This window comes from Camelus bactrianus, chromosome 23, assembly GCF_048773025.1.
Source record: "Camelus bactrianus isolate YW-2024 breed Bactrian camel chromosome 23, ASM4877302v1, whole genome shotgun sequence".
NCBI classification, from domain to species: Eukaryota; Metazoa; Chordata; class Mammalia; order Artiodactyla; family Camelidae; genus Camelus; species Camelus bactrianus.
In genome coordinates, this window is record NC_133561.1 from 10,177,501 (window position 1) to 10,204,250 (window position 26,750).

Genomic DNA, 26,750 nt, shown 5'->3' on the forward strand with positions numbered 1-26,750 from the left:
AATGAAACCCTTCACTGCACAGGGGCCAGAAAGATTTTAATAGCTAAATAAGTGGAATGGCTAAGGGACCAGAGGAAGGTGAAGCTGGTGAGAAAGCAGAAGGGGATTCGGGCTATTTTAGCATTTTTTAAATAACTGGCTTAAATTTGCTAACTTACCACCACAAACTCATAAGCATCCCTCATAAGTGTTTGGCCTTTTCAGATTTACTGAATATGTTGGTAATTTTGACCTTATTCTTAAAGTACAGGCTTATGTATCACAAGAAGGTAATCAAACATGAAATCCTTAGGCAGGCAAATATTCTCAATTACGAAGCCTTCATTTGTTAGGACGAATATACTTTCCCAATTATGAAAATAAATGTGGAAAAGACAGTGTGTTAATTTTTAATAAGTATGAGGTCACAACATGTTTTATTTTCATCTGAGAAAGGCTATGGGTTCTTTAGATCTATAACTCCTACTCTTTTTTTCTTTTAGCCTAATAGCTATGTACAAAAAATGATAAAGAAACTTGACTGGAAAAATATCAATTCATCATTTTAATATTTTATAACAATGCAATTGGTTTCATTATGTCTATGTATATCGTTCAAATTATTGCACAGAAAATGATTTTAAAGGGTTCCAATAAAATAGGAGACTCAAAAAGTTGAAAGAATTAAGGGTAAATCCAGATAATTATATTATTATATTCTCAAATATCTGGTTAATTCAAAATAAATATATTTTTAAAATTTCTTTACATATCTGGATAAATACTTTCACTCTATTTTAAATTTGGCAATTGTACTATTTTGCTCTTAGTTTTTAAAAAAGAAATACCTCTCTGTTCATCTACTTTGCCTAAAAGAAGTGCTAAGGAAAAGGCCTTCTGGAAGGTTGGCTTGGCTTCACCTGCAAACCTCCCCTGACACAGAAAGAAAAAATCTAAGAAGAAGTATGTAATGAAAACATACAAACATTTAAATAAAACTTTTATCCTTAATAAAACTCTTTGCACGTACCAGAAATCTTTGTATAAATATTTCATTTACATTTTCACAGCAACCCCTTATAAAATAGGCATTATTTTCCTTTTGTAATAGATGAGAAGTCTGAGGTTTCGTAGAATAAGCGTGTTTCTCAAGGAGGCATGGGGGCTCATAGCAGGTTTAGGATCGATTCCGCACATGGGATTTTCTTGACCATAACACTTACTGCCATTATGATTTAGATGCCTTAAGTAACAAATATTATTCATTTCTTTATTAAAAACGACTGTGAAAAGGTGAGTACGTACAATATACATGTGTGTCTGGATGTGTTATCTGTTTAAGCATGCCATCACCAGGAAACCAAGGCAGCTTTTCCACCACATCGCACAGTGGTAACCTACAGTTTCACACTTCATCCTTCAGAAGGTCCTTGGAGAATTGAATTCAATGAATGTTCCAAGGCCAGACACAGTCATAAAATTCCCCATCCTAGACTCTACCAGTATTATCTAACATTGGCTAAGAGAAAAACAAACAAACAAAAGCAAAATGATTTTCCTATGAACAAACTCATTGCATTTTATCATAGAAACACGAAAACATGACAGGTTTCTCTCTAATTGTAATTCAACAACATAATTGAAAAAAAGGAAAGCATTTAAAAAGTTCTTCCCTGCTGCATTTTCTGTTAATTTTTTTCATTATTTCAAATATTTATGAAACCTCAATTACTGGATTTAATTTGACAATGCATATTAGCACCTTAAAATTAGGATCAAAAGCATTATAAATTGTTTTTTATATTGGAATTTCTTTAAAAGCCAAATACATTGTGCAAATGGACAAGAACTGAACGAACCACATGGAAATCTTTTTTTTTTTCAGATGATGTAGAGCAATTTCTTCTGAATCACAAATAACAGGAAATAAACTTGGTCAGGTTAAGGGTACCAAACATATTGCACTAATACTACATTAAAACGGTGAGAATATTAAATTTATACATGCATTTTTATGTCAAAGATATTCTATTTTACCAAATGTGTTTTTTTTTTACCTTTTTATTTTCTTATTTAATAAGCAACCTGGAAAATGTTGAGGGTGGAACAGACCACATTCGAGACTGTAGAGTGTTATTTATCTTAGGAAACACTGAATGGTATTTCCCTGTGTGCACAAAAAGCAACGATATTAAATATGTAAGAGATGTGAAACAAACAGAATTCTTTTTCTAAAAACCAAGAGTTATCCTTAAGAAATGTTTCAGATGAAGAAAAAAAATGACTCTTTGGAAAACTGATTCTGGGTTTCTGCCAACAAAACATTAGAAATTGTAATTTTTTTTGTTTCAGTGAAATATTTGTTATAACATTGAGTTTTAGATAAAGAATATCTTTAAGTGACATATATATAGACACATATATATGCGATTTTGCTGAATTTTGTTGAAAATCTTATTATAATACAATGATAGGAAAATCTAGCTTTTAAGATTGATTCACAGATTTCTTAAATCAAGGACACATTAGAAGAATCATCAGCAAAAGGAGTTGACTCTGTAACAGCCTTCAGGATTGTGATATATAGTTCCAAAGCTATCAAATACTTGAATATGCAATCTCTGAAGGGTATAATGTATACTGTAATCGGTAAAAAAAAAAAATTCTAGAAATCAATTGAAGACCATGGGTTTTAACTTCTTGGCAGCACAAAGTTGACTTGTTCTAAATAAAGACACTGTTATTCAATCCCAGTGATTAGGGATGGATCATTGACTTGGGAAAAGCGTTTGCATACTGAGCACAGAATAAAGAAAATCATCAAGGTGAGGGGAAATAACTCTGTGCTGTACGTCAGGAACGAATCTAGAATGTGTGAGGCCGTGGAAGGGTAGGTTTTTAAAGTCCAGTTTTGTTTCCCTCTTCCCATCAGGGCATTGTGGCATTTGCTTTCTTAAGGCCAATGTCACCTACTATCTGCAGGAGACACGGATCGATAATCGTGTCCCCCTTGTTTAAAGTTACCAGAACATCAGGGGACAGAGTGGGACCCAAGTTAGCAGCCAGAACCACAATATGCAGTTTATATTTTTGAAAAAGCCTCGGTTTCAAGCTCCTAGGACGTGTTCTTTTGTTGCTTTTCCTTTTTTTTTTTTGAATGGAGAAGAAAAGCTGGCCTACTGCCATTCCTGCTTTTAAGAGTAAGTAACCATCAGAGGGTCTCAGCTATAAAGTACTTAATGGCAGTAAAGACCCCAGCTCAGCTCCACTGATAGATGATGTGAGCAGCTTGGAAAGCAACCAACCTCTGAAGTAAAACAGGAGGTGTGATCAAAAATAAGGAAGCAAAAATTAAACGGTAGAGCTGTTTTCCAAGGTAATATTTATACAATGCACTCTTCAATGAAGACAGAGTACATTAAAATGATAGGGCATTAGCAAAGATTGCCAAAACATATCTAAATCGAATGACTATTTCCCTTAGAAGAAGCTAAATCTGATTAATCAAGAAATATGCAGAAGAGTAAAATGTGATGTTTTGAAACTAAAGCATGTCATGCTGGTATGTAACAATTATGTACTAGTAATTGGGTTTTTAAAATTACACCAGTAATAAAAAGCACAGTTTTGTCAATCTTTTAACTACTAATGAAACATAGATACATATGATAGATTTCTGAAATGTGGATATCAAAAGCTGATATTAATGTAATTTTACATATTGTTCTTATGAATGTATCACATTAATGAAATTAAAATATTTTATTCTAATAGATGAGGCGAACTCAACTGCTTAATTGGTTAACATACTTGTAGGGGAGAAGTGTTACCGTAATATAGCAGTTATGGGCTTGCATTATTTTCACTTTTTAATCATAACTTCCTTAGTTGTCAAGTTCATTGTTAGGAAGAAAAACACGCACTCTAAATATGTCACTAAATTAGGCAAAATTGTACATACGTCTGCTAAACTGGTCAACTCACTTTCTGAAATTTCAGTAAAATGTAGATTCTATCCTTCACTAGACCTATGTGCCGTCTTGAAATTTATGTTGAATATAAAATCCTACTAGGTCTTAAATGAAATTTTATAAAAAGAAAAATCTCCCATCCTACTTGAAAGGCTCGCTGTGCAGAGAGTGAGTCACCACCACTTACTTCTTCCTTGATATTCATTGTCATCTGACAGTTAATGCATTCCCAGAATGTAAATTCACACACTCACCAGAGGGCCCAGAGCACAACCTTTGGCAGTGCAGGCTTGGACTCGGAAGGAATGTAAGCTCCAAGGAGCAAATCCGTAAGCTTGACAGCTGAGTTCTGAGGAATTGTGGATTAATACACCATCTAGATACAGTCCATAACTTGTGATAACACCTGGGAAGACAATAATTGGCTTTTAGTACGACTACTGGACAACAGCGAAGACTATCGTAAAGGAAGCAAGCCTTTCTTGACAGGATTGGTGAGTTCATGGAATCACAGCATTTGGTATTTCCCTTAGTCTAAACCCTGTCTCTTTCCAAAGGATAAAACAGGCTTTAAATTCTTCAATATCAAATTGTCCAGCTAATTAGTACAGAGATGGAAATAGAACACAAGAGTCCCAGCACAGGAGTCTTTCTACTGCATCATGTTAACTGCTGTCATTTGTGCTCCATATCAAAGATGAACAAATTAAATGCATTTATAATTTTTATTGCTTTCTAAAATGATATCCTAATCGATGTTCTCTAGCTTTAGAACGACCTTATTTGTGAATGCATTACGTGTGACTCAGGATGCATCAGGCGCTGATCTAAGCACCTGATGTGTGTGAACTCCTTTGTAACCCTCTCCTCTAAGCACTGCCATAACAGAGGAAGTACTATTATCACTATTTTATAGATGAGGAGATTCAGGCACAGATACCTTAGGTAGCTGGTTCAAGGTCACAAAGCTGGCAAGTATGGGAGTACGGATTGGAAGCGAGGCGGTCTAGCTCCAATGTCTACATTCTTAACCACAACACTGAAACGTCTAAACACAAAGCCTGTGCAAACTGCACAAAGGACATTCATGAGACACTCATGAATGGGTGAGAGAAGTTATGATTTGCTGGGTTTAATGATCAACTAAAATTTATTTCAGAAGGAAAGCTATATAGATTTCCATGAAATCAACTAACAGATTTGGAAGACTGAATGGCTGTTGAATATTATCATTTGATTCATCCCATCAAAATATTCAGTGAAAGGAAGTTAACGGATCTCTGTTCATGGGCAAACTAGCATCCTTACACTCATTAAACATTATACTGGGGGAAATAAAACTTTGCTTTCATGCTAAATTAGAAGGTTTCTCAAAGTAAAATTCATTTCACAGTGGCCTCTTGGGTGTGTCCTGAGGAATTATCTATTGTTTCTCTGTCAGACAGCCCTCCCTGAGGACAGATGTTGGGTGCTTCTCCCCAAGCTCACCGTAAATCTCCATCATAGCATGTACCCACTTCTCACATTATTAGTACTATTATTCCTTCCTTAATTGCCTGATATCCCCCACAATGGGCTACAGGACCCCCAAGACAATCTTGACCCCTCTTCACCTGTGTATTTCTAGAGCTTAGCACTATGCCTACAACATCATAGACACTTAAAAGATATTGACCAAATGAATAAATGACAGAACATGCGGCATAGTAATAATATCAGCATCCAAAACAGAGTGAAAATTCAAGATACAGGAAAAACAGACACCTAGAAGGCTGAAATATGAAAAGAGACTTGCTAAAAAGATGACATTATAGAATAGCTCAGAAACAGAAGATCTGGAGGAGGAATGAGTTTTGAATCCAAAGACTCTAGTGAAGTCAACGTTCGTCAAGGGAGTCCCTGATAACTGGCTTCCAGAAGGCCTGACTCTCAGCCTTATGAACACCAGATCTGGTCTTGTTCACGTCCTGAAAAAAGATGGAACCTCCATCCGTCATCACATCAGGGATGGCGTCACTTGTGGGATCACAGCACCAAGGGCCCTTCCCCAAGCATCCCTCTCTCCTGGGAGGGAGATGCTCACTTCTAGAACCTGTTCACAACAGTCCGATGGCACCATCCACTGTGCACTTAGGAAATGCTGCGCCTGTTTTCAGAATATCCCTTACAACGCTGCTTTTGGTTAAGAAATCAGTTCATGGCAAAAGAAGTGGGAATTGAGCTGACCCCATGGAAGTCACTCATCTAACAACAGACCTGATCGACCCACAGCCTGGGAGACAGCTGAGATGGCCTCTGGAAGCCCAAATCACGGCCTATGCTGAGTGATCACAGCCTGTGGGTCTGGGCTTCCTACAGGATGTTGCATCTGCTTTGATCTCAGGACCCGTATCTGATGCTGGTTTTTCTACAGTGAGAAAATGAGGGAATCAAGAGAAGGGAGTAAGAGTGTTTCCTCTCACTATTACACTCAACACACGACACTAACTATCCCCACAAAGAGGAATGCTTATACGTGGGGTGTAACCGAGGCACGACCATATTAGAAATTGAGAATATGACCTGGTAATTTGGGATCCTCGTGGAACTATATCAACAGGTAAAGAAAAAAGGTGCTATGTGGACGGAGAAGTTAGCTTCCTTCCGCATACTGACACCCTGGGCTTTCTCAAGGGCATCCTGGGATCTGACCAGGTCCAATCATATTAAGTACTGAAAGTCTAAAGCAACCCAGGCCACCATCACTAAGGACACAAGACCTTTTAGATATAAAATTTTGGTTGCCTCACGAGCTCAAGAATCCCAAACAGATGGGCAACTGGCTGAGAGCAAAGGGAAGAAGTTGCAAATATAACCTATGGCCTTAACAGTTATAGAAACAAGAATTGTAGATGTTATTTTTAATTTCCTGCTTGTTACGGAGAGATCTGTCTATAACAACTAATTTTCCCTCCTCTTTTTCCCTGTTGATTTATATAAAGTTAGTGGGTGTTAATTTATTAGTTTAGTTTTTAAGTTGCAGCATATCTAGGTAGGTTGTATATGAACTAAAAGGGGAACTGATACCACCCAGATATGAACATGGGGACAGAGGGTAAGAGCACCTTCACTTGCCCGAGGCAGAGTAGTGGAAGCATGCAGTGATCGCCGTCAGTTGTGGAAGGTAATGGGAGGGATTCCAGTGCACATGGATGCTGAATAACTCAGCTGGTTATTTATCCAGTTCATCTGATCACAGCCCCACCTCCACACTTCCACAGTTTTCTCTTGCACGCTGAGCCTCAGAGCCAACACTACATTGCTAGATCTCTTGCTGGTGGACTTTCTATTGCCTCACCAATAGGAGGCATTGCTGGGAGGGCTGAAGCAGGAAGAAAGGGAACGTCCAGCTTCTGGCTCTGAGAGCTGTGGCCTTTGTTGACCGTCCCTACACAGCCCCGCAGGAGCAGCACCCAGCAGTCCAGGCAGCACAAGTGCCTCTTCTGCACAGTGCGACCTCAGCTCCGACTGGGGCAGCATCTCTTGACGGTTCAAGCATCCAGTTCAAATTAGCAGATCCAGCAGCAAACAGCAGCTGAGGCAGGTTTGCAGCTCCCGCCCAGGGAAGTTCACCAGCTTGGCGGCAATCACCCTTTTCGTTCTTTTAATCTGTCTCCTTCTCCCTTTTTGCTTCTTCCTGTCCTTCCAACGGTCTTGTAACCAACTCCTTGTATTAAATATAGTCTGTCTCGAATACCTAGCACATTTTCTGTTTGACCTATCAGTTCTTGCTCAATACATCCTTTAGGATTAAGCTTTTTTTAATTTAAATGAGCTAATCCTTTAATAAAGCTACTGCTATGACCCATTTTCCTTTTCGAAGAAAACTATGTACCGTGTATCTTTCCAAAAGCAGGTCCACTTCTCTTATTCTCAAATTTTTGAGAGTCCTCATTTTACTATCAGGTACCACTCATGGTGCCACAAAAAAAAGTGTGGCTACCAGCATCCATTCTCCTTTATTCTAATATGACTACTCATGGAAACTCAAAGAATACCAATAGAGAGCATTTGATTTAATGCCATTTAGTACTTGACACACAAAAGCACAGATGAATTAAAACTAAGAAATGAAAGATACATAGAGAATAACCAACTAGTATACGGAAAGTTTAAGAGGAAGAAAAATAGACAAAATCCCAGGAATAATAAAGACAAGAAATTATTATATGCCAGGCACTCAGCTAAGCATTACTGTAGGCAGTGTGCGCACAACGTGTGAAGAACTGACGTTACTGCACTCACGGGCAAATCGCAGGCTGAGAAGCTCTTAAAGAAACTTTAAGACCCCCTGAAATGTTCTCTTTTCAACACTGAAGTAGAAAGTACCCAAATCAACATTTCCCTTTTCTTACATAAATTAGGGAGCAAAAATTTCTTTTCTGCTAGGATTATGTGCATAGTATCTCATTTATCTGACATACTGGGAAATGAGATACTTTATAGAAGTTAATTTTCATTATAACTAAATCTTCTCCCTTAAGTGCCAACTTTAAAAATCTTAAGCGTTTGTGAAGGAAATCTTTCCAGCCGGCACCACACACTTACCCGTATCTTCACAAAGACAGTAATGAATACGACTGAATCACTCTGCGATGACTCACACTGTGCACTGCGGACATCAGAGACGACATTCTCTAATTCAGCAAAACCCTCCAGGACTGAGGAGACACAGGATCCCTACCCAGCTCTTCTTCTTAACGTCACTCAGTAAAAGCTACATTTTCTCAATTCTTGCGTCTACTTTTTGAGCTTTTTTTTTCTTCTCCACTCTCCTTCAATGACAGTCTCTCAAAAGTAACTTCTTTGTTTTGCCTACCCGACTCTAGCAAGTCACCCCCTAGCAGAATCTGCTGAGAAACTAGATAACCATGACATTTGGAACTGTGGATAAGGAAATAATAGACAGTTAGTGAGAGAAAGGCTCAGAGTGAGATGCATACATGGCACACGAGCTGGGAATGGCATTAAGTGAAATGTATGACAGTAAATTCAATTGCTCAGACACATCTAGGGTGCATCTGAATGGAGAGGTAGATGAGATTGAAGTCCAGCCTCAGTGCAGGTGAGGTCACACGCACACAGATATCCAGCATTCTATAGATAACCCCAATATTTGACAGCATTTGTAGGAAGGGCTAAAAGATCGGTTGTAGAACCAAATTGTACAACCAGATGCTACACTGGGAAAGTGCAAGCTGCCCTTTGATATCTGCTGGACACTCTTCTCTACTTCATCCACCACACCAGCTCCACCCTGGATCCTGGAGACCTCGCATTCCAGAATGATCTTTATCCATCTCCATATCCATGGCTGTCTTGTCCATTTTGCCATCATCTCATATCTGAGAATAACAGCCACCTAAGTGTTTTGATGCATTCTTCATGGTCCCATAAATCTCATTCTTCATAATACAGCCAGAAGAGCAGTTTTCAAAATTCATATCTGATCATACCACGAGCAATCAGTGATCAATCAGGCCTTCGCCAAGTACTAGCAAGAGGAGCTCCCCATCTCAGAATCAGGAAGCTGGGTTCAATGTAAGAATGCTGTGAGGATGAAATGGACTAGCGATGCTGGCCTCTCTGGCTTTTCTGCCTTTTGTTCCAAGTCTTAGCAGTCAATCACCAGACCTCAGGTCAGGCCGAAGTGGGATACCATTGTGGTTTAGAGCTGGTGTCCACATATGCTTTCTCCAAAAAAGCCTAGGATAAGGCATTTCCTTGGGTCTGGTTTGGGGCAAAGTTATTAACTATAAAATCTTGAGTTGAGGACACACAGTCAAACTTCTTGATAAATAGAGACCACTCCATTTCTTATCAAGATAGTCAAGCAGACATCAAAACTTGTTTTCCATTAGCAAATGTTGTGATATAAAATTAGTATGATATGAAACATTGTATAATTCAGTTCCAAAAATATACATTAATAAGTCTAAAACATCTATTAACACAGCAACAATGTTTATTGACCTCAGAGTCCCAAAGAGAGCTACAAAAATGAGTGAATGTAATCTAGAGGAAGCTTTAAAGAAGACGCCTTCCTTCTTTGACTAGCGTACAGGATGTGTATGAATAGCTTTGGGAAGAGGAAAATGCTAAGTTCTTAGAACATCATGTAAAGTACTTCTGAAATTATAAAACACTTTGTTATTAAAAAATACTGAACACTTATACTTCGAGTCAGAAAATAGGCTTCATGCTTTCTATAAATTATTTCTGCTAACTTTGACTAGACCAAGAAATTAGAACTGTTATTCCCTTATTATGGAGATGAGGGAATACAGTCTTGGAGGGGCTAAATTAATTTCCAAGGTCACACAAGGATAAATTCGGGGGTGGGATCTGACAATCTCATCCCACTGCTGCCTCTACCCCTGTTATCCACTTCTAGCCTGATTTTCTTTTCTAAAATAGGTAGGAATTCCACTCAAATTAGGAACTGATGAACATGCTCTAGCCCTAAACACAATTAGCATAAGCCTATGGAAAAATTAGCACATATTTATTTAAAGTCGGTTATCTGAAAGGTACTATGCTTGGTCCTTTGGGGGACAGAAAGAATAAGAAATAATATCTATTTTTATGGAAGTAAGAAAAGGTTTAAACGCAGATCTAATTAAATAACAATCCAAGAGTTAAGAGTGATCAGCACTGCAAAACCTTTCTGTTCAACAAATGGTATAAACTGTAAGTACAGAAGATTATTTCCTGCAGGAAATAATCACTCTGGCTAAAATGAGTCCTAAAAGCTTTTTAGAGCAGCCAGGTCTTCGATGCAAGGAAGCTAGGTCTTCCGTAAGTTCTTCCATAAATGGTAAAATGTGAAAAGACAATGACTCAGGAAGATGTCCCTGGTAGGGAAGTGACAATTACCAACGTGTGGAAGCAAGCACATGCAAGGTCTAGTAAAGCCACCCTGAAACCACTATGTTGCTGTCGTCATCGTAACTGGTTAGAGTCTAAGAGAAAATAAGCATTCAAAGGGAGGTTGGGGCCCTGAATACCACCCCAAGAAGTTGTAATTTTACTATGCATCGGAGAATCACTGACATTTTTCTGTACTGACTAGGGGCATCATGGAAGCCTTATTTAGAAAAATAAATCTAGAATCACACATACGATAGACTAGGGTAGGGAAGACCATACAGGTAGGGAGAAGTGGGCCAGCTGAAAACATCAACAAGGAAAAATAATGTTAAGGTCACACTTTGCTGAATGCACGGTAACTGGCTGTGACTGAGGCAGGGACTGGGTTTTGCTACAGTTTAGCAGTTGTGTGGACCACATTCTAAGAGAGAAAACATTTTTAACAGTTTTATACTCAACTGACCTTTATCCACACAGGTTTGAACTTCACAGATCCACTTACATGTAGATTTTTTTCCAACAAATACAGTGCTATTCAATCTGAGGTTGGTTGAATCTGCAGAGGTAGAACTGCAGACAGGGAGGGCTGACTAGAGGATTTGAGTCTCCCTGGAACCACTTCCTCATGGATACTAAGGGAGGACTGTATGTGGATTTTCTCCTGCACGGGGAGTCAGTGCTCCTAAACTCCACGTTGTTCAAGGCTCAACTGTACTTTCTCTTTAATAAACAAACTTAAGTGCCTGGAAATGGGTTGTGTTACTGAACATGGTATAACAGGGTTACCAGTCAGCAGAGAGAAGTGTCTGTCTTTATCAGTGATGGTCTGTGAAATTCTCAGTAAAGAAGCTCATAAAAACCTGCTACCAAAGAACTAACTTGCCTCTATACTAATGGTTTTGAGGGGATTGTTTTTCCTTTTTTTTTTTTTGAGGATTAAAAAAGAAAGTCATTTATCTGCATTGTATCTTGACTGTATCAATGCCAAAATCTTTGTTGTGATAGTGTAGTAAAGTTTTGGAAGATGCTGCTATTGGGGGAAACTGGACAAAGGGTATGTGGGACCTCACTGCATCGTTTCTTACAACTGTATGTGAATCTGTAATAATCTCCAAACATAACATTTAATTAAAATACAAAACAAAAAACTATTATGTAAGGAAGTACGGCAGAGAGGCAAACCCTTGAAAGTCAAAGGAATTTGATGCTGAAAAAAATAACAACCATATTAATGATTTAATCAGATGGTTTGGTCCTCAGGAAATACCCTTAAAAGCAAAAGGACCTTAAATTTCCCTTTATAGATGAGAGAAACAGGTTTGAGAGAGGTTTGCTAACTTGACCAAAGACACACACCTAGAACATGACCAAGCTATGGGTTGGTACTGAAGGATTCAGGCTCTGCAGTGCATTGAACAGTGTACTCTCCAGCTTCTGTGCACTTTTTTAAAAATCTTTTAAAAACTATGTAATAAAATATAATATAAAAATATATTTTTTAAAAAATTAAAAAGTAAAACTTCTATAACCATCACCAAGGTTAAAAAGTAGAATTTTGCCAGTATCCCACAAATCTCTGAGCCCTTCATAATTCTAAATCTTTCTTCCCACCACAGACGACTAGGTTGACTTTTTAAGACCCATTTCCTTGTTTTTCTACCTAGGAATGCCAAAACAAAGTGTAACAAAATGGAGGTTTTGTCTGTTTTCTTATTTACTTTTGCCATCTTCAGAATGAAGGAAGGCATTTTACATTTAAGTCTGCAACTGGTACCCCAAATTCTGTGTGTTAAGTGGAGATTAAATGAGATTGAGGAATCAGTCAGGGTCTCAGGAGAAACCCGACAGCAGCTCAAATGGACAATTGAGGATTTAGTGAAGGGTCTATTCACAAAGATGGGGTAGAGCTCATGAAAAGCACCAAGTGATAATAACAAATCCCTAGCTGGTAATAGTCAGGACTCCTGGGGCCTAGTAAGCATCCTTAAATTTGCAGTGGAAAGGATGAGAACAGATTCAGGAAGCTGGAGAAAGAGCTGGAGTTACAGAGAAGGGCCAATGGACAGGAGCTGGAGCCTTGCGTGGAGAAGGCAGCCCTGGAGCCCTGAGCCTGGCAGACAATTCAAGACTCCATTCTCCTCCCACCCTCTCATCTCTTGTTGCTGCTGCCTGTGGACAAACCAAAAGCCAGAGAGAGAGCAGAAGCCCACTGATGCTGTAAGTAAAGGGCAGCCTTGCAGGATACAGGGCTGAGTGGGGGAGAGTCGAGAGAGACTGAAGAGAAATACCCAATGTAAAAAAAATATGGAAAATTATCCTACTATATTGTACTGTACTGTGTTTCTTTGTGCTTTTCTCTCGCTTATTCTCTTCTGCTAATAATCAAGACGATAGCTCTAATAAAATCAAACAATATTACGCTATGTGGTCAGGGGGATCAGGTTATTTAATCCAGCTCTAGAAATTCAGTTCTTTGGTGGCTAAGCCACACAATGGATACTTAACTCTCACTGGCTCTCTATCATAAGCATTTTGAAGTTTATCACCTTTCTCTTCCCATAATGGTAGAATTTTTAAGGTGTTTAATTTTCACAGGGAAGCTGAATCACAACTGTCCATAAAGCACCTCCACTGGGGTATATATCTTTGAGCCTCTTCATCATGTTGTGTCAAATTGGATTTCCTAGGGTGCTCAATAGGTTGTCATACCTAACCAAGGAAACTCAATACAAGTACAGTGCAACGTAAATGTAATACAAGGTATCTCTATTTACACTGAAGAATTCTGTTTACTGTAAGAATTAAACAACAATGCTTTAGCGTGTCATAAAAAATAACATGCACAGTGAATATAGATGCTCCAAACAAATTTGTTTGCTTTTTTTTCCCCCAGTGCAGTGTGGCAATATGAATACCAACTGGGGTTTCCCCCCAAGGTCCGGATGATGATTGAATGTGGCAGGTATCTCCCTGTGTGAATACGTGATCCTTCAATTAAAAAGGAAAAGAGAGAACAGCTTTCACCATGTGGAAGAACGCCTTATTACAGTTGTGCTCTCCTAAAAATGGAATCAACGGAATCTAAAAAAGATTGTGCTTGGGAAATTCTACCTGACAAACTGACTGGAGGTGTTTCATAAAAGTTACACAAGGTTTGCTCAAAACTGTCAAGCGGTTTTCCTAAGTGACTCACTAAATTCTATAATCCATTGCTCCTATTAAATCTGAGCATTTCCAGGAAAGAAAATTAAAAAAAGCATTTCCAAAATTCATTTTGACTGTTTTTTTTTTTTAAGTTATTTCAAAGTAAAAAGTTAAAAAATAGGCATTCCTTTAAAACCAGAGAAAAATCAGGACAGAGATCTTAGAAATTTTGAATACTGGAACTGAGAATGAGACACAACTAGAAAAAGTATCTGAATTTTTTTTCTTTTTTTCCACAGGGCTAGATGGAATTCTGTATCATGAGCAATTCTACACAAAGTAGAGGCAGAAGAGTACAGTGAAGAAAATCATGCATTTTTGCGTTACACCTCGTTTTGTGTTACATTCCTACTTAACTAGCTGTCTTGCCTAGAGTAATTAAGTTGCTTAATACTTATAAATTTGAGTTTCCACATCTGAATGTTAGAATAACAATACCTATTTCATGGGCTAGTTCTGAGAATCACAGTCCCTGGCACATAGTTAAGTTGCAGCTCTTACTATTGCTATTATTATCAGTGTTAGCAGAACATCACATACTTCTTTCTTTGCACAGGTAGAACACCTAATGAGTATCTATACATACACCTTCACATATATATAGTCTAAAACTTTATTGCTCTATATCCTGTCTTAATGCAAAGGACAGCATGTACAGAAACGTACACGCCTCCAGTTATTTGGCGTCTTTACCACCCAGGCTTAAAATGACATATATCCTTAAAGAATTGAACTAAGAGTTCTTTCAAGAATGTTCTATCGTCTTCACGGTCCTATGGATAAGTCTGCAGAAACAATCAACTTCCTAAATGTTTCCTATTCTTATTGTCATTATTGGCACTTCCTTGGTCCCTGTGCATGTATACATTCTCACAAAGCTGGGTCAACACAAAAAAGCTGAATCAGGAAAATGTTCTCACAGGCTCCTCAAGTGCTCTTTCCTTTCTCAAGGAGCCTGTGGGGCCCTGGTCTAAGAGTGCCCAGCTCTCACGCTCTCTACTCTTACTATGCCTGTCTTGACATTAGCAAACCCTGACGGCAGCAACAACAAAGCCCTTCCCACTGACGTGTGCAAAGCAGACCCAGCTTTGCACTGTCTCTCTTTAGAACATCTACAAATTACCAGGCTGAGAAAATCTTGTGCCAAATGCCTGGGTCTCGAGGTGCATATTTTGAGACTTCAGCAGGCCAGGAGGGAGAAGCCTTTCCACGGCCTTTGAAATCGTCCTATCTGCATTACACAATAATAAATGCGCTATAAATGTGCATTTGTGTGTCCTGTATGACTGCATGTGCTTATCACCTCAACACAATTACCATTTTATTACTGTCCCCAGCATCAGTAAGTATGAATCCACGTCACACCTGTTTACTACCCATCTCCTCCGTGACCAGCATCCTGACAAATGCTGGGACTAGAATAGCAAACCAGGCACACAGAATCCCTGCCCTCATGTGGGTCACAGTCTAACAGGGAAACTCTGAGGTCAATTTACTTAAATAGTGATAGTGGAGAGTTATAAGACATTCTAAGTATTAATGAAGAATAGACTGAAACTTTATGCTATACACCAGAAATTGATACAATGTTGTAAACTGACTTAATAAAAGTAGCATGTAAAAAAAAAAAAAGACAGACAAATCAGTGAGATCTTTTGCCTACAACATGGAGAACATAGAAAAAATATGCAATAAACAATTATTAGACCCTTGATAATATGAAATGTGGTGCATTCTTTACGATTCTACCCAAACTCATCATATTTGAATGAAAGTATCAGCCTTGAAATAAAATTTACAAAAATAAAGGATAAGAATTTCATATTTTACAGTTTTAGTTAACATTTTATATATTTAGTTAGAGTATATATTATTCTAATTAGTTTAAAACATTACTAAATGTTATGCTGCACAATCAGGTATAAGTTTGGTGTAGTCAGGTATCTATGTTGATTTTTCCAAAGCGGGCCTCAAGTGGGAGGAATAAATATATTTCCAGATTCTAATGCCAAGGCTTCTAAAAGGGGATATGGCTCATGAGAATTTGGAAGCTCTCATAAGTGTAGTTCTAATTATGCAATTGTAATTTACACAGTACACGTCACACACTTAGCAGACAGTAATGCTTTGTGTTCCTTCTCATTGAAGGCTAATGGTATTACAAAGGAAGAGTTAAGGTCCTACAGAATAAAGGGTTCTTAACCACCTCAGACCTAAAAGTAGCTCTTTTCTGAAGTTTTAAAATCCTGCCTAAAATTGCAGCCTGCAAAGAACACCTTTGCCAGAAGGAACGCAGATGTAAAGGGCTCTGGGTAGAGAAACAGAGCTGGAGTGTCACACCACCATTTTTGTGGATGTATGAAGCAAGGGACAGGGAAACAAGCAGCACGTTTGAAGGAAGCAAAGCCTTAGGTGTGAATCAAGTGATCATGATCCAGTACTTAGAGGCTCAACTTGGCAGTCTAAAGCAATTCAGAGGAAGCCCCATTCTTTACAATAGCAAAATCACGGAAATTTAAATGTCCATCAATAAAAGGCAATAAGCTGTGGTTTCATTCAGTGGGATTCAATACTGTCTTTCGAAAGAATGAAGTTTAGCTACACTTAACTGCCATGGAAAGACGTTTCCACCATGTTGCTTGGTGAGAAAAGGACAAATGGGTGTGAGCTCACTCTTGTTTAACAAATGTATATTGTACACATATATCTTTATCTGATTATCCTTTAACATTTTTGCTTGTTTCAAACTAACACAGTCCTTAATCTTAATTTTTTTCTTTCTGGTTTTAAAGTTTATTGCATTTTATTCCATCCTCCCTACATCATTCTTTTTTATTGTGGTGCAAAACATGCAACATAAAATTGCCCATCTTAAGCATTTTAAACATACAGCACAGTAGTGTTGACTAGAGGCACTTTGTTAGGTAAGATCCCCAGAACTTTCTCATCTTGCAAAACTGAAATGTTATATCCACCGAACACCAGCCCCCATTCCCTGGAAACCACATTCTACTTTCCGTCTCTATGTGTTTGACTGCTTTAGATGCCTCATATAAATGGGATCACGCAGTATTTGTCTTGCTGAGACTGGTTTATTTCACTTAGCATAATATTCTCAAGGTTCATCCATGTTGTAGCATATGGCAATTTCCTCATTTTTTTAAGGTGGAATGATATTCCATCATAAACACATGTGGCATTTTCTATTATCCATTCATTTGTCCATGGGCATTTGGGTTGCTTCCATCTCTTGGCTATCGTGGCTAGCTCTGCAGTGAACATGGCTGCACAAACATCTCTTCAAAATCCTGTTGTCAATTCTTTTGGATAAATACCCAGAAATGGGACTGTTGGATCATACAGTAATTCTGTTTTCAATATTTTGAAATTTTTTTCAAGCTGTTTCCCATAATGGCTGCACCATTTTGTATTTCCACCAACAGTACACAAGGTTCTGATTTCTCTATGTCCTCACCAGTATGTGTTGTTTTCCGTGATTATGTTCTCTTTTGATATTGGTAATCAATGCGTTTTTAATCGAGCACCGATTATGAGTCAGGAACTCTTCTTAGAGCTGCTGGCACACAGCTGAACAAGAGGTGATGGAACAGGAAAAAGTTCTCTGAGCACATGAAGCACGTCCCCAAGCAAAAAGCAAGCTCCCTTGCACGAGCTGCGGACAGGTGCAGGATGGGGAGCAGAGAAGAAAAGGGAACCCGGAGAATAAGAGGCCTTTCTTCTAGCCCCTGGGTAAGGATTATCACCAGGCTTGAATGAGTAGGAGCTGACTGTTTACATCAGAACCAGTTATAAAGCAGAGGGCCTGTTTCCTAGGCCACCTTGGCTAACTAAAGGTTACCAATTACTTGATAGGTAACAACTGGACATTTACATAAGAACCTTCTCTGCCTTTGACGTTCTGTCACATTTGGCATGCCTTTGGAAGTATTTCTTATCACAGAAAGGGGGCTTACTGTTTCTCAACTTTTTTTTTTTTCATGTTTATTAAGTCCTAGTGAAATACTCCATTTAGGTATATAACTGACTAACGGAGTCAAGATTTGGGAGCCTAGAGTGTGTGAAACCAGGCAATCAGCACCTGTTACAGAACATGACAGCCTAAGTGTGTGTGTCTCTCTGCATCGTCCACATCTTAGTGACAAGCAGAGGGAAGACACCCCCACATCCTCAGTCGTTTCCTCTCCACACACTTGGTGCCTTGTGCACACGCCTACCGTGTGATTATTTGTTCACATGGGTATCTCACTCAAGGAACTCTCTGATCCTCTTAAGATCAAGGATTGGGTAAATTCATCTTGGAATCATCAGAATGATGGCTCCTAGTAGGTCATCAAAATAGGTATTTTGAGTGGACAGATTTAACTTTTTAGGGCACAAGGAGGCTCTTGAAGGTATCTGGGTGAGAAATATCGGTTGCCTTTGTCAGAAGAGTACAGCTGTGGTTGGGGGAGGGGGGTCATGTGGAAAGAGTAATCAAGGGTGAAGAAGAGCTGAACTCAAGAGTACCTCCCAGGTTTCTGGCGGGTGTAACTCGGTGGTGCCAATCATGGGGCGAGGAAAACAGCAGAGAGGACGTGTAGAGGGGACATGCTGAGTTTGAAACATAACATAAATCCATGTGGAAGTCTCCTGAAGGGGTCCTAACGAGAGAGGTCTCCCCGGAGGTGGGATTTAATACTCATCAGCATTTTGATGATAACCAAGTCAGCGGGATACTCTGCCTACTCACTCAGGTGTTTTGGTGGAGCACTAGAATCTACTTCTTTAATCAGTGCCCCCGAGATGCTCCTAATAATCAGATATGTTTGAGAAACACGATTGAAAACCATTTGAAAGGGTTTCTTTACATAAGGCAGAAACCTGTTTTATTTTCCAATTGTATTACTCTTCTGCAGCATGTTCAGAAATTAAAAAGCAGCCACCATTCAGCTTAGTCTGTAATATGGGCCTATTTGGGTGACATTGGAGAAAATTAAGAAATCTTAATTTAATGCAAAATCCAAACTCCTAAAAGAAAAACCTAGTCCCAGGCTCCACACAGGTACACAGATATATTTCAGGAACAAATACACTTCAGAAAAATATATTTTAGGATCTGGCCTGTAACTACTTCTACTCTCTGTTGGGATCATTGGAGAGCCAGGGCTCTATAGTAGATATGCCACTGATCAAATGAAATTTTCACAAGAAACAACTAAATGAACTATTAATTAGGTACCAATAGCAAGCATTAGCCTCCGTGAAGGAAAAGAGAAATAAGTGATTTCTGGTCCTTATCATGTGGTTGGCATGTTCGACATGTACCCGAATAAATCTGAGCCTAGGGTGAATGAAGTACCTGGCATGATGAAGGCACAGAAAGAGGATTTAGGGTCAACAGAACAGGGAAAGCTTGACTGCTACTCAGAGAAGAGTGAAACGATTTCATAAAATAAGAGGCTTCCATTTAGCCCTGAGGAATGAGTGAGATTTCTACAGGTGAAGATGGAGAGACAGCAGGAATCATTCACTGCAATTTTATAATACGAGAAAACTGGGGTTCATGAAAGTTAGTAAATTTTCCAAAGTAACAGCTACTATTCATCAGAGACAAGGTTTGACCTTAGGTCTATTTGACTCTACGCCTACGTCTTTCAGCCCTACACTAAACCAGAAGGAGCCCAGGTGGCTAGGAAGGAAAGTGTGTTACAAGGCTAGGTAAATGCAGGCGGAATCACAAGTTGGGAGTGACCTGAGCACCTGACTGAAGAATTTGGACTTTACCCTTTGGGTTTTTAGGGGGAAGCATGGGAACTCTGAAAAACAGATGAAGTGATAAGATGTTCCCCAACAATCATCTCTAGACGATGGACAATAGAAAGCAAAAAATGGAGAATTTGGGAAAAGTGGAGAGAGAAGTAGTGCAGAGAAGAAAAATTTTTAATGAAAACTATGACTTTAAAAATGTCTAACCACTTCCCCGCAACAAAAATTCTGAAAATTCGCATGTGATTAAACAGAAGACTTTAGAATAAATGAATGTATTAATACCAATCTTCTAAATCTCCCAAACTCTTACTGTTCAATGAATATATTTTAAAATTGCTTTCAAATGTACAAAACATAATACACAAAGATTCTCTGAAAAGTCCAGAGTCAAAAGTATTTCTCTAGCAGCCCAGGATCTCGGGTGCCACCGAAGTTACAACTACCGACGGGATGAAGTGGGGTGCTCCACCACGCAAATCATCTAACACCGTTAACATCAATCCAGCTGGATTAAATCAGTAACATTTTCATTGCCACCTATGGACTAGATTTCTTTGTGGAACACAAAGTATGACAAGATTTTTGACTATTTAGTAAGTATCAAATAGACATCCATTTATTTTTTATTAGGAAATTTGTAATAGTACAGGAATGACTTCAATAGCAGAGATAATCACTCACTCTAATTATTAGAGCTCTCTCCATTACCTCAAATATATCTCGTGCATTTGCCAAAAGTTTAATTAAAATGAGATGACTGGAATAATTAATAACCTAGTAAACATAAGATAAACTAATAAAAATGTAATTTTTTTCTTTCATTCTTTCTGTCTATGCTAAAAAGGCCATTTCAGTGTTCAGTAATGAGTTACTTAAAACAGTTTCAATGATATTAAAAGTCTTCTTGATATCTGTGTTAAAGAGGAACTAAATTTGATGGTATGTAAGCTCTACCAGTATGAAACAATGGTACTATATTGCATGGAACTTAAAGACATTTCCAATAAATGAATAAATCAATTTCTACCCCAAGAAATTACAAATTCTTTATGGTAAGACTTTATTTTAGGAAACTTTAACTGGCTAACTTAATTCTCTAAACTATGCAGAGACATATATATATCATTTAGAAATATACACAGTCCATTTCAAGTTAAACAAGTATAAATGTATATATATTTAATGCATGCATGCATTGTTTAAAAACTGCATGTTGAAATATTTATAAATAATATATTAAGAAATATAGAGTTCCAAGTGGTGTCTTTTAAGATAAACTTATTTAATCAAAAGCCTTTTGAAATACAATATGTGGATGAACTTTCTACCTCCCTACTTCTCTAACAAAAGAATTCAGGACAGTCAAAAACAGAAAGTCATTGGAAATATAATGTCACTCTTACAAGGGCATTATTTGGGAATCCTGTTTGTTCTCTTCACCTCTCCTGGAACATATTAAACAATAAGATGCAGTACATAAGAACTATCAAAAGGGAGCACTTTTGAGCCACCGAAATTGTGTGTTAGCCTAAAAACCACAATCTCCTAACTGCAGACAATGATACTATCTCAGGTATTTTATGTGCTAAAATGATCATTAAAAATTAAGTACCACATATAAGCTGCCATTTAGAATATTAATTTACCTTTGCTAATCATCTTTTTAACTTGAGGCTAAAAGAGTTCACTTACCATTCGGATAGTCAGGCTCAGTCCAGGAGATGTTAAAGGAGTGAGGTGAATGGGAGTGCACTCTGGGGGCGGGCACGCCTTCCGGGGCCCTCTCCTCTGTCAGGGCCTGGCTGGCCTCACTCACTGTGCACCCGCCCCCCGTGCAAGCCTGAGCAGGGAGGCAAAACACACAAAAAACACGTTTCACTCCAGGTCCCCAAAGTTTACATGAGCACGAAAGAAAGAGAATTCACCATAAGGGTTCCATGTTCTTTGAAATGAAGCTCTCCTCACCCCCCGCCCCCAGTAAATTTGTTTCAGTGCTGAGGTTTGCCATCTAATTAGTTTCCTTTTTAGGGCACGGGACGGCCATCGCCAATAATTAAACAACAACCCAGGATGTAAAAATGTGGGAATTATAAATAGATCCTGAGTCAGAGCCCAGAGATGGGGCATACATTAACTGTGTGAAGCGTCCTGATGAAATTAATCTGGCGCAAAGATTCCTAGAATGAAACACACGTGCGCGTGCATGAGAAAAGTGCTAAAAGACTGAAGGCTACTTCAGGATAAAACGAGTGATTTCTAGAGAAAAATGTACAGAAAGCAGAACTGCTTTTTATTTACCATAAAGTGAGTAATATGTTTAAAGTATAATACAATGTGAAATGGAATAAAAAACACCACTTCTCATAAATCAACAAAGCACTCGTTGAGTGACTGTTTGATGGCTTAAAGGCTCAAGTCATTTACTCATGCACCAGAGTAAATGGGCCTCACTGCATGATGCACGGCCAACAAACTTAAAATGATCATTGGACCCCTCCGATTCCCTAATGAGCTATCACTAACGCTAGAAATGGCAGCATGAGTGTTAAACACGTTCAGAACCTTTGTGTGCACTTCCATCATCAATGGCAAATAATTCCAAAATAAATGTTTACGTGTGTTAGGAAAAGTTTGTCCCTGCCTGACTTTTTGGATAAGCATTTCTGCAGGAAATTGAGACATACACAAAGTTTTTCCAGCTTCTATCTGCCAGTAAGTATTAGCAATTAAGCTAACACAGAGATTTGAAAACTACACTTAAACTCTTTAAATTACACAGAGATTTGAAAACTACACTTAAACTCTTTAAATTACAACTATCATTTACACAATAAAATGTAAAAATCCTGCAAAAAGCACTAAATTTTACCAAGAGCAGTAAGAAAAGGAAGCAAACATCATTGGAAAATGTAAAAAGCAGGTAGTTATGCAGTCCATTTTGAAGGTAGACGTTACTAATATTAAAAAATTTTAAAAACACCTCTCTATTTCTTTTGGCCTGCACCTGGCTTTTCAGTCTGATATTGAAGGAATGACCTTTTGATACTTAGAGCAATTGGTATTCTTTTTCCTAAAGACAGGAGAAAACTGACTGACTTTAAAGGCTATTTTCTTACATTGAAAGTATACTTACTACCTGTAAGGTTGTTGCAAATTCTTTGCTGTAAGTATAGGTAACAAGAAATGGTCAGTAGACACGGAGATTAATCGCACATCTTTTATTGTAAGAACACAACAGTAGCCTATGTCTTCAAGATAATTTCTCAGCGTAAGCAAGTTTCAGACGGGTTAAAGCTGCGGCCTGGGCATGCAACTGCATTAAGATTGGGGACCTAATTAACCTCTGTGGGCTTCCTCTAATTCTCAGCTGTGGCGTGTGCATACAGATGTAAGAGACAACCCGTATTCCTCCTGAGAACAGAATCTTCGCAAATAAAGAGAAATCAATGGAGCTTGGGGCCAAACCCTGAGTCGAAGCTCTAGGACATGTCGCTATTAACCTAAAAAATAACTACCTGAACAGAAAAATTAAACCAAAATATTTCCAACAGGCTAGAAGTCCACAAGAAAACGCGGCAGGAAAAGAGGCCATGTGGGACAGCTGACTTATCAAAGGAAAGTGGGCAAAGGAGCATTCTTTCTAGTCCTCAGAGAGAGATAAATCTGTCCAGCTGAATTTCCTAGAATTTTTTTTCCTTAGGAGGGGAAAAATGTTGCAGTATGTTATTGTGAAACTCGCACCACACTGGGATTTAATTCTCATAGTCTACTTATCATTATTATTTTTCTTATTCATGGCCTAAGAATTTCCCCTGACAGCTCTCCCAAAGAGATACTGTGTGTGCTATGTGACATATAATTGTATACAGTTTTTGAAACAGCATCTGAATTAAAATTCACTTTGTTTTGAGAATTTTATGATGTTTTCTGGGATAAATGCAGACATCCCCTGGTTTGGAAGGACTGTTCGCCGGGCTATGACATTCAAGACCTATAAACTAGTAACTTGATAAAAGCCTCTTTAAGAATCCAAGGAGTTTATTGGAAATTTTTTCTTATAAATGAAACTGAATTTACAAAGAGGCTGCTGAAACAACAGAATTACCTGCAAAATGTTTTATTTTGTTTTTTCCCACAACCTTTGTTGCATGCACTTAGAGGTGCCAAGTGAGCAGGACAGTGTCTTAGTTCCTTCAATAAGGACGTAAATGTTCTTAAAGTTGCTTCTGATTGGTCTAACCTAGCTGATATCACCTAAATGAAACCGAACCAACTTGAATTCTGCCAGCAGCAGAGGCCACTGCATTCAACACAACTGGATGCTGATTAAAATTCTAGTTTGGAAAAAACTAAAAATAGTGGGGCTGATCGAAGATGTCTTTATGAAATGGCAAAGTCTTTGAAAGCCTCTGAGCCATTAAAATAAAGTGTTTCAATCCATCCTCTATAGCTTGCATCAATTACAACCTTTTTTTTTTTTTCCCTGAGAAGTCATAATACTACCCTGAAATGATGAGTAACTTCAGCCCAAAAAGAAGATTCAATTTTGGTATAATCATATGTATAACTAATAAAAGCATATCAATTATTTTTGAAATAAGGACTATTAAGGACATCCTAAACTAGCATTCTCTTTTCCAGATAAGTAGGATCTGTCTGACGATGTTAAGAAGGCAACATATTTTAAAGCATGAAGAACAAGAACAAGGCCACTTTATCTAGAAATGATCTTTTAAAAACTTAAAGTTCATCATTTCCAAGAATCTTTCCAGAAAATACATTTAGCACTAAACATCCATCAAGAGGCAAATGTGTAGCAGGAATATGAATATTACCAAGACATTTACATATCTTGATATCTGTCTGTTGTACTGGCTTCCATATTTAATTGTTCACTTAATGTCTTCACTAGGAATAACTACACTTTGCAATACCATTTGATGAGTGGCATACTGTTCCTTTTAGTAGACAGAGCATGTATTTGGAACCATACAGTCCCCAACTCGGACATTTTACAACAAATTATTTGATTCGTATCAGAAGTCTCAAATTCTTTATGAAGTTAATATACTTAGTGTTCATTCATTCATTCATTCATTCAAGAATTGTTCATGAGCTTCTGGTTTCCAGCTACTGTGCTTAAGTCTGAAGACAGAACTTTGAAAGTTGCTGTCTTTATCCTTCAGGAGTTTTTAATCCAGTCAACAGGGAAAATTAAACGAAGACACATGATGTAACATACGTGCTCCAGTCTGAAGTAAATCTTAGTCAGTCATGTAGAATCCCTATGCACTTTCCTCTAAGGCCGACCTGCCTGCCTGCCTGCCTGCCTACAGGCTTAGTTGTCTGTATGTTTTGTTTCTAAGACTACAGTGAACATGCTAAGACTATCTCTAAAGGCAATTCCACTGGGCTGGGAACCTGATCTCCATCTATTAATCTAATGACCTTGAAAGCCAGTTACTATGTTGAAACTGTGAAATATACAATAATCCCTCAATTAACCAAGATGAACCTAAAATGTTCTGGTTCATTTACTTTACTGGTTAACAGAGTTAAAGGTAAAAAAAAAAAAAAAACCTTTAGTTGAATACTTCTGAAAATATATCAGTTTATTTTCTGCCCTAATAAACACAGTGAAATCGAAAATAATATGAGCAAATTTATTTCCCTAACAAGAGTTAGAGCAAGGACTTCTACATCTTTATATCTTGAATCACCATTACTCAGTGGCTGACAGATCTCGTCTGGCTCCATAGAATATTGTTTGGGGTCATCTTTTTAGCATCATAGAATTTTAGGGCTCAAAGAGACATTAAAATTATTTAATTCAGAGTCCTAATTTTAGGCTTGAAGAACCGAAGACTCAGTGCAATTAAATAAATTTGTCTTAAGTCACTCAGATGGTGGCAAAATCTGAATTAAAACTCAGGAGAGCACACTCCCAATCTAGTGGCGTTTATTTTTCAAGGTATTACAGGTGTGTAAAACGTAGGAGATTGAGGTAAATATTTCACTGACTACATAAAATATCCTAAAAATCACCTTAAAAGTAGAACTTTGTTTTATATTATTTGTCTCCTTTTAATACAAACCAACAGCACAACAATTTTCATTTAATTTTGATTGCCTCTAAGCCATAGGGACTTTTCTTATTTTGAGATCATCATTGTTTTGAAAATAGTGTGGATTCTGTGTTAGCTTTTTGAAAAGCATGTTAATACACTTCTTCCAACCTGGGTAATAAAACTAAGGAATCATACTGCTGATTCATCAACCCACCTAAGTGCTGAACATCTAGGCACATGCAGCCAGTTTCGAGCAAAATTTTTAACATTGTCTGATTGCCCTTGTTCTGTGGTGTCAGGTCAGACAGTAAGCAACAGTTGAATGTAGTTTATTTTCTCGTGGTATAATATTTAGAGCATTCAAGAGCATGTTAAGTAAAATGAATGCATACACAGTGTCTACATAAATGTAAATTTATTCATAATCAAGAGCAGAATATTTTCTATGGCATTTATCAAAGCAAATATCCTTATATAGGTATTGCTATAAAATGAAGAGTGTGTTTAAAACAAATAGGGACAATCTCATGTTTATATTCAGTTATTTTCAGATGTGCTATTAAACTTAAAAAAGATTGTATTTCATCAAAAAACAAAAGGAACTACTGAGTATAAATTCCACAGTAATATCAAGGTCTTTTAGAAGACCTTTGTGTAAAAGTGCTATTTTGCATTAAAAAATGCTATCACCTGTCTAAACTATGTGGATTCTGGGGTTTTATTAAGTGACTATTCTTTCGAGATAGAAGTGTAACGTAAACCAGAATATAATAATAATAATCAAGAATATCTGGGGGTCATTTAAACCTTCATTTAAAAATCTAAGACCTAAATTTTCATACTGCACACT

At 37.9% G+C, this 26,750-nt stretch overlaps 1 protein-coding gene across 1 annotated transcript in view; it reads right to left on the reverse strand.

The window, feature by feature from the left end:
• The window catches only part of USH2A (usherin), a 642,834-nt gene that overhangs the window by 286,632 nt on the left and 329,452 nt on the right, over positions 1–26,750 (reverse strand). The window contains exons 34-35 of the mRNA XM_074351610.1: positions 21,525–21,672; positions 4,205–4,356 (exon numbers count right to left, since the gene is read on the reverse strand). Of these exons, the coding sequence (XP_074207711.1) occupies positions 4,205–4,356; positions 21,525–21,672 (300 nt within the window). The remainder of the gene's footprint in view (positions 1–4,204; positions 4,357–21,524; positions 21,673–26,750) is intronic.